General features: G+C 43.3%; 1 protein-coding gene across 2 annotated transcripts; it reads right to left on the minus strand.

Moving 5' to 3' along the window:
- Positions 1-476: 476 nt before the first annotated feature.
- On the minus strand, positions 477-7,105 carry ZBTB18 (zinc finger and BTB domain containing 18). Of its 2 annotated transcripts, XM_039697827.1 has the most exons (3): positions 6,811-7,105; positions 6,215-6,298; positions 2,525-4,107 (listed from the first exon to the last, which is right to left on the minus strand). In XM_039697827.1, the coding sequence occupies exons 2-3, from the start codon at positions 6,225-6,227 to the stop codon at positions 2,525-2,527; spliced, it is 1,596 nt and encodes a 531-aa protein (XP_039553761.1). In that variant the 5' UTR covers positions 6,228-6,298; positions 6,811-7,105. The 2 variants fall into 2 exon arrangements, with proteins under 2 accessions (XP_039553760.1, XP_039553761.1); XM_039697826.1 differs by having other exon boundaries at positions 477-4,107; positions 6,215-7,103.
- Positions 7,106-7,998: the final 893 nt, after the last annotated feature.

The following is a 7,998-nucleotide window of genomic DNA, read 5'->3' on the forward strand; positions in this document are numbered from 1 at the left end:
CCAGTCAGCACCCGGCCAATGCTTCAGATTAAGTTGTTGCCTTCTGCTCTGCTGTTCTCATAGAGACTGATATATCAAGAAAGTGAGCCCAAGAGAGCTCCTTGGAGTGAAATTAAGCCGACAAAGGGAATTGTGTGCCTGCACAGATATTTGCATGGCAACAAAATTTCTGGAATTCAATAGACTGCTTCTGCAAAAGTCTTTGGGGAAGTAAAAAATAATTATTATTAAAAAATACCTCTATAGAATGATCAAGAGCTGCACACAGAGAAATGCTTTCAAAACACAAGCATTTAATTTTTTAAAATGTTAAGTGAGATGTAAATATGCATGGTAGCAACAAAGTGCCCAAAAGCATACTGAAAACATATTCCATACACAGTTAGCAATAGAAGTCTGTACAAAAGTAATAAAGTTACACAATATAAAAAATACTCCATAACTATAATTTAAAAGAGGGAAAAAAGACAAGGGAATTGATTTCTCAGTTCATATAATTTATTGCAGTTAGCACACAGTTTAAAAATTCACCAACACACCAATAGTACAAAACTAAACAGCATTATAAGTTATTCCCTCCTCAGGAAAATAAAACATACTATGATTGTCAAAGCTAGATGTCAGTCTAAGTTTTAGAACAAAAGAAGAATGTGAAACTAAGGAAAGGAAAAAGCAATCACTCACGAGGACCACAAAAAAATCCAAGAGAAAGTCCATTTTCCTCAGACACTGATTGTCTTTTCTAACTTAAGAAAAGAATGTAGTTTTAAACCTAGAAACTATTCAAGTAACTAAAGATAACGCTCCAAGGCCATTTTCACAGCTTTTTTTTTGTTTTAAATGCCATTACAGCCAAATTAACACACATTTGACCAAATATTTCCAAAACAGTCCAGCAATACACAATGGAGTTTTCCATTCAGTATCTTAAGCACAAAAATAGGCTATGTTTACAGTAGTTAAGGCGATCAAATTTTAAACAAAAGCAGAGGAAAAAAAAAAAGGAAAAAAAAAAGGAAAAAACAGCAAACGTTTTCCATGCTACTCCCATAGACCTTATTTGTAAGTGCAAGACAGGAAAACAAACACTGTGCAAAATGCTTTTGACCTGCGTGTTGGTCATTAAAACCACACGTCAGGCTGCAGTCTCTGCTGCTTGGATACGCATAGTCCTTCCCCGGCCCCCCCGGCCCCCCTGTCACTCAGGCCTGCCCAGGCCTTTCAGCCCGGGGCTTTTTTTGCTTTTTTTTTTTCAGTCCACAGCCTCTTTTCAACGGGGGGGAAAAAAAAAAAGAACGACCTATTGTGGTGGAGTGGTGCAGCAGGAATCCTACAAATGCTCATCTGGGGAAATGGACGCACCTCAGTTGGAGCTGGCGTGGGGTCTGTGCAATTAGAAGGGGTCTGGGGTTAGTAAATGCACACCGCACATGCAAATCTCGAAGCCTGGTTGTAAACATTCAATTTTTTTCTCCTTGTTAACGTAGCTAAATCGGCAACTCGTAGCTTAAGTTCTTCTCAACTTAAAGACAGTGGGAAAGTAAATTTAAATTAGATAAAATAAAAACAGTGCATTTCTCGTCTTTATAACACTGGCATTTTCAACGGTGTCAGGTTTTTTTCCTAAGGAAATTAAATAATTTTCAACTCACTCGTTAAAGTTATACAATGCAAACAAAGACAAAAATATACTGAAAATCATGCATTTCTGTAGCGTTAATATTTACTTTTCAAGACTCAACTAAGAGCATCAACACAACCTGCCAAGTTCTTTGATACCTCCCCCCGGCCCATGTAATCAATTACAGTATACAATAACAGTAATTCACATTTTTTAAACACACAGTTCATCACTGCTGAAGCTGCAATATCCTTTTTCATCCCAAGCAAACCTTCACGTAAGACAGAGTCCCAGTGATCCCAGTGTACTCTCAGGGTTTTTGTTTTATGTTTTTGTGTTGGTTTTTTTGTGGTTTTTTTTTTTTCCAGTGGGAACTGTCAGAAATCCAGAAGTTGCCATAATAAGTTTTAAGTCAACCGCTTGTTTAAAAATAGATAATCCAGCATTTCAGAAATTTTCCATTTGGGTCTAAAAGCATTCAGGTTTCCAACAGCTAGAAAGGACTCATGCAATTATAGAAATGTAAAGGAACTGACAAAATTGGGAGAGGATTTCTACATTCAGATTTTAAGAGGGAAAAAGATCAAGAGTTTAAAAGAACGCAGTGTTTTGGGGAGAATAAAGCCACGTCCAAATTTTTGAATTGGAGATTCCTTAGAAGTAAAGTATCCGCTGGCTTCTATTCCGAAAAGGGGGAAAAATACGCTCCGCAATTAGTTACTTTGTCGGATTACCTCTACAATTCATTTTTATTGGAGTGCTAAATTAGTGAAATATTCATGCTGCCTTAAAGTGCAAAAACAAGCTAATAGCCAAACTTTCAGTTCAAGGAAACAAGATTGCTTTTAGACTGTACCACAACTATATAGATTTATATATATATTATTTATATATATAAAAATTTTATTTCCAAAGTTCTTGTGAGCTATCTTCTAAGGTCCAGTCTCTGACAGTAGGTAAGCTCAGTGCTTCGCTTTTGACAGACAATGAGTTCACCAACTCACAGTGAAACTTCCGAATGTGTCTGTAAAGGTCTCCGGACTGTGTGAACCTGCGTTCACACCACTTACAAGCATGAGGCTTCTCCCGCGTGTGAACCACTGCGTGGCGGCTCAGGTTGTGGGAGTACTGGAAGCTCTTCCCACACTGGGTGCAAGTGTAGGGCTTTTCACCTGAATGAGTCCTCTCATGACGTTTCAAGGTGTACATGCAAGAAAAAGTCTTACCACACAACGAGCAGGTCGGGACATTGACATCGGTAGCAGGCTTGCTGCGGATCCCGTCCTGCTCTCGAAAGTGCGTGCTTAAATGAATTTGCAGGATGTGGGGGCTAGGAAAGACCTTGTTGCAGAGAGGACACATGAAAATTTGGCCAGCAGGGCTAAGTATGTTTGACACGTAAGGGAGCAAGCTGCTGTCCATGTTTCCTTCCACCTGGACTCTCTCATTCTCTGGAGTTATCATTTCATCATCGCTTGCCTTGTCCTCTCTATCTAGCTCCCTCAAGACCGAATCTTCCCTCATCGGAGCCAGGTGGGCCGGCTCGTACTGTACCCTGTTATTAGTGCTCACACTTTCTTTCACAGTGCTATGTTCCATATCATAGTCATTAGTGCCAACATCACTCTCATCACAGGAAGCCTCTTTTTCCACCTTCACCTGAACCAGGCTGTTTCTAAGCATGTCCTGCGAAGAGAAATAAGAACTGTTCAAATTTTCAACTCCTGAAAGGCTGGACTTGACAGACAGGTCCAGCACGCAGTCAACATCTGCTGAATCCCTCACGGAGGTGACAGACCTCTGGGACAAAGACTCTGTTGAGCTGCAGGGGCTGGCTACTGTTTTTCCAGCTGCTGCTGTGTGCGTCTCTGCCTCTCCGCCAGTCTGGGGAATGCCTGCTGAGTCTGAGGGCAATCTCATCCACATGTTCCCAGGCTCAGCCGCCAAGTCCCTTTTGCTAGGCAGGATGTTCAATTTTTCATCTTCTCCGTCATCTTCATCGCTGGGCAAGTCTCCTGGCATGTGGCTGCTGCCGTCGGAGAGGCTCTCCACTTTGTCTGAACAACTTGAGGCGTCTTCCTCCTTTTTTGTACTGTCTGCCTCCGTGGTTGCTTTCTCTTTCAGCTTCTTTTTGCAGACTTTGACAATGTCATACATGTGGAGATAACTGGCAGCTGCTAGCACGTCTTCAATGGGCAAGTCTTTGAACTGGAGCTTTCCTTCGTACATGAATTCAAGCAGGAGAGCGAAAGCTGGGGCTGTAACAATGTCGCTGTTCAGATGAACAATGTCCCTTTTGTCCAGCTGGTCCTTGTAAAAGAGGTGGAAATACATGCTGCATGAAGCCAGTACAGCTCTGTGCGCTCGGAACTGGGCATCTCCTACCAGAACAGTGCAATCACAAAGAAAACCCTGATGTCTCTGCTCACTCAGACACTGTAGCAAATGTCTACTGTGGTCAGGAAACTCCATACTGTCTTCATAACCTATAAGCAACAAAATTTTTAAAAATTAAATGTAGGTCAGAATCACAGAACTTACAAATCCAAGCAATTCCACTCTAAAAACCTGGTATCTGTATTGCCGAAATTCTGGTGCTGACACCACGCAAAGATTATTTAACACAAATGTACGATGGCAACTCTTTCCCCGACTGACCACTACAGTCATGATTTCCTTTCTGTGGTAAATAAGCCGGTCTATTGAGCGCATGGGTACATCTGCAATTTTTTTTTAAAGTATCACTGCTGTTCATAAAATCTGTTCAACAGTTTGGTTTTTTTTTTTAGAGAACTTCCTCCAGATTGAGTCCCTAGGAGGGCAAGCCCCCCCACCACCACCAAAAAAAAATAAATTTTTTTTAAGCACAAAGTTTGAGAGATCACAGAAGCAGCAGAAAAAATGTACCAGATCATCTACCTTCTTTTTAAAGTCAAATTGTAGTAACAGGAGAGGTTCTCACATGAAGAAATATTAGTATACCCAAATCTGTATACCCAAGTCTAACGTTCATAAACTACAAAAATTATTTACATGTGTAAATTTATATCAACAGCAAAAATGGACATTTTTACAAATTTAGTTCATGTGGCTTTCTTCTCTGTAAGTACAGGTTTTTTTAAGGTTTTAAACCTTTTCCACACTGTACAATAGAACATGAACATTTTTTGCCAACATGCAGAATATACAAAAGAAAGCTAACAACCAAAACGCCAACGAGCACCACTTCCCCAGTGCAGAAGGACAGAAATTTCCCTCCCCTCCCACACCAGGCAGAGTTTGCAGTACTAAGCTTTAAAAAAAAAAAAAAAGTCATTCAACCATTCAACGTGAGCGTGTGTCCACGTTTAGAAAGAGTATCCCAAGTACTGTTCTTACCCAAGTGTATTTTATTTGCCTTCCTTGATGATAAAGACAAAATAAACTTAAAAAGAAGTAAAGAAGTCAAAAATCAAATGGAAAGTAAAATCTTTTAAAAACCTATGTTAATCTATTCTTCTGTGATTGATAGCAATGGTCTCCCAAACCATCTAAGCAGATCGTGACTCTCCAGGCTGGCAGATATTATTGAAAAACCTTCATCCTTTGCAAACCAAGATGTACTAAAACTTACAACACAAGCCCTACTATATTCTGTAAAATACCATTGCTAGAGTAAACCATGAAGATTTACAATACAATCACTTTAAGTGCCCCACAGCCAACATCAATCCTAATCCTTAAGAGGGCTAAAAATAAAGATTGGAGGGCAGCTCACAAGGTAGCTGTGATCAAATTAGGAGGCTGAAAGGACAGAGAGGGACGAAGAAGGAAGCTTATAAACATCTGATCCAGCTGACTGTGGCCATATGGCAGCTGCTGCCCAGATAAAGAGATTAAGAATAGAGGAGTGCGATTACAGCTGTCTGGCCAATTCAGGCAGCTCAAATCTACAAGTTCTAAATTAGTCGCAAATACAAAAACTCCTTCAAATAATTATTGTTACACTAAATAAAAGATTTCAAATGCTACATGCAAGGAAGAAAAGAGGAAACCAGTCAAGCCATTCTCCCGGGTACAAAAGTTTTTAAACACATAACTGATTTCTATCTTTCAGAAGCACTACAGCTGTATGCTACCACATTTCTGAGCTACTGGATATTTAACCATGTAACGAAAGACTTCCCTACAAACACATTTTAGCCAGGAAGGTCCTTTTGTAAAATCCCACACTCTTGTATATTTCATTAAAACCCCTGTAAAGTAATTTAAAAGATGCAAGACAAGAACATAAAGCAAAACTCTCTATAGGCTTGCCACTAAATCCATTGCAGTTTTGGTCTCAGAAATTCAGGATGAACTTGCTCTCTCCTTCTTCCAAACCAAGACATTCCCACAATATGCATTAAAGTTAATGCTAACAATGTGCCCAAGAACTGATACTCTCCAACTGTAGTCCAAGCCTTTTGACTAAGTCCACTTATCTATTTAATACTCAATTTCATATATTACCTCTAAACTTGGTTAGAAAAGTAATGTGATTTTTTTTCTAAAATTCAATAAACAACACACCAAAACAGAAATATGCTGTATCTAATCTATTGCTACTCCTACCTTTAGTACACATAAACCTGATTAAGTCCTTTCCTCTGAGTCTTGCTGGCTCCAGGTCTGTTAGATCGGTGGAAAAAAAGCAGACTAGGAGAGACAGATGCAAAGTGGAGATGATGTTAGAGAGGAATGAGATACCTTCTCCACACACAGATCTGCACACACTAACTCCCTGTCTGTGTGTTAGAATAAAAGGCTGAGGGATGGCAGGCTGTCAGCTGCTCTGACATCATGTTCAGATGGAAATGCTACCTCCAGCTGTGCTCCTTTTAATGCCATATGCTACTCCTCTACACTCCTGCCACCAGCTTTTTCTTAGGAGAACTTTTCTCTTCTGTTAGTATAAACAAAATACTTCAAAGTCTCTTTTTTTCAAACTTTCTAACAGGGAGGAAAAAAAAAAAAAAGAAAATCCTAAACATATGGGGCTTTACTGTATGTGCAGCATAGCAACACTTCTGCCTTAACTTGGAGGTCCGCTTTAAGCGCTGACAGAGTACCCCAGCCACGGGGTTACCCCAGAAAGCCACACCGGCTCGGGGCTTTACTGAGCCCAGGGGTTCATTTAAAAGCTGAAATTAACCGGACCTATTTACCACCTCACAGCTCCCCGCTCCGCCGCCGGTCCTTTCAGTTCCAGCGTTTAAGGCAGCGCAAGTGACACCGAGCACCAACTCCGGCTCCTTTCGAGCCGCCGAGCAGCTCCCCTGGCCGGGGCACAGCACTGCGAGCGCTCCGCTCGGCTCCCCCACGGCTCCTGCCCGCGGGGGCCGGGGCTGCCCAGCTATGTGACCGCGGCGGCGCCGGGACGCGGGTCCCGGCCCCGCGGGCTCCGAGCGGCCCCCCCGCCCGAGCGGGAGCCCCGAGCCGCGCCGGCCCCCCCGGCGACACTCACGCGTGTACCCAGCGGGGCGGGTCACCTGCCCGCGGCCGCGGCGCGGCCCGGGCCGGGCGGGAGCGGTGCCCGCCGTGCTCCCGCTCCACCGGGTGCTCCCGCTCCATCGGGTGCTCCCGCAGCCCCGTCCCGGGCCGGCGGCGTGGGAAGCATGCCGTAGAGTGCTGAGACCCTGCGGTCATTAGGGGCCGGAGCGTTTTTGGTGTGCTGGGGATGTGTGTATGTGCGGTCCGTATTGCAGTGCTGTCTCACGATCCAAGAGGCGTCGTCTGCCCCTACTAAGAACACACAGGAAACTTTTTGCCAAAATTCACCAAGGGATCCGTATCTGAAAGAGCAGCTCGAGTTGCTGATGCTCGGTAACTTTGCAGAAGTTGAATGCAGGAGCATCTGGATTAGCATAAATCAAAAGGATGCTAATGCATGCTGCTGCAAGATGTACGGAAATAGAGTAGCTTTGCCCTGCCACATTTTTGATTGGATAATTAGAAATAAGCACCAGTGGGTAATTAGGTGATTCATATCATACCATTGTGTAAAACTCCTAAAGCAAAATCTCAGGGGTGTGCCCAGTTTGGCTGGGGCACTTTAGATGCAAGAATAAATATTTGTGTTTGTAATTCTGTGGTTTGTGTCCTAGCCTCTCTCCTTGATTGGCACCAGCCAGCTGTGAATCCATAGCAAGAGTGCAAGTGCCTTGGCTTCTGTCTTCCGAGGAAGAGCTCTGCCCTGGGCTCCCAGCTCAGCGTTGAGCACTGTGGGTGCCTGCTGTGCTTCCCGCCGCGGTGGATAACTCCCAAGCAGGTTGGCACCGTTTGGGAAGTGCCCGTGCCCAGGTGTGTGCGCTGCTGGGCAGGCTGGAGCTGAGGGCAGCGAGCTCTGCAGCCAGCCC

Source organism: Passer montanus, unplaced genomic scaffold (assembly GCF_014805655.1).
Source record: "Passer montanus isolate IOZ18808 unplaced genomic scaffold, ASM1480565v1 scaffold12, whole genome shotgun sequence".
NCBI lineage: Eukaryota > Metazoa > Chordata > Aves > Passeriformes > Passeridae > Passer > Passer montanus.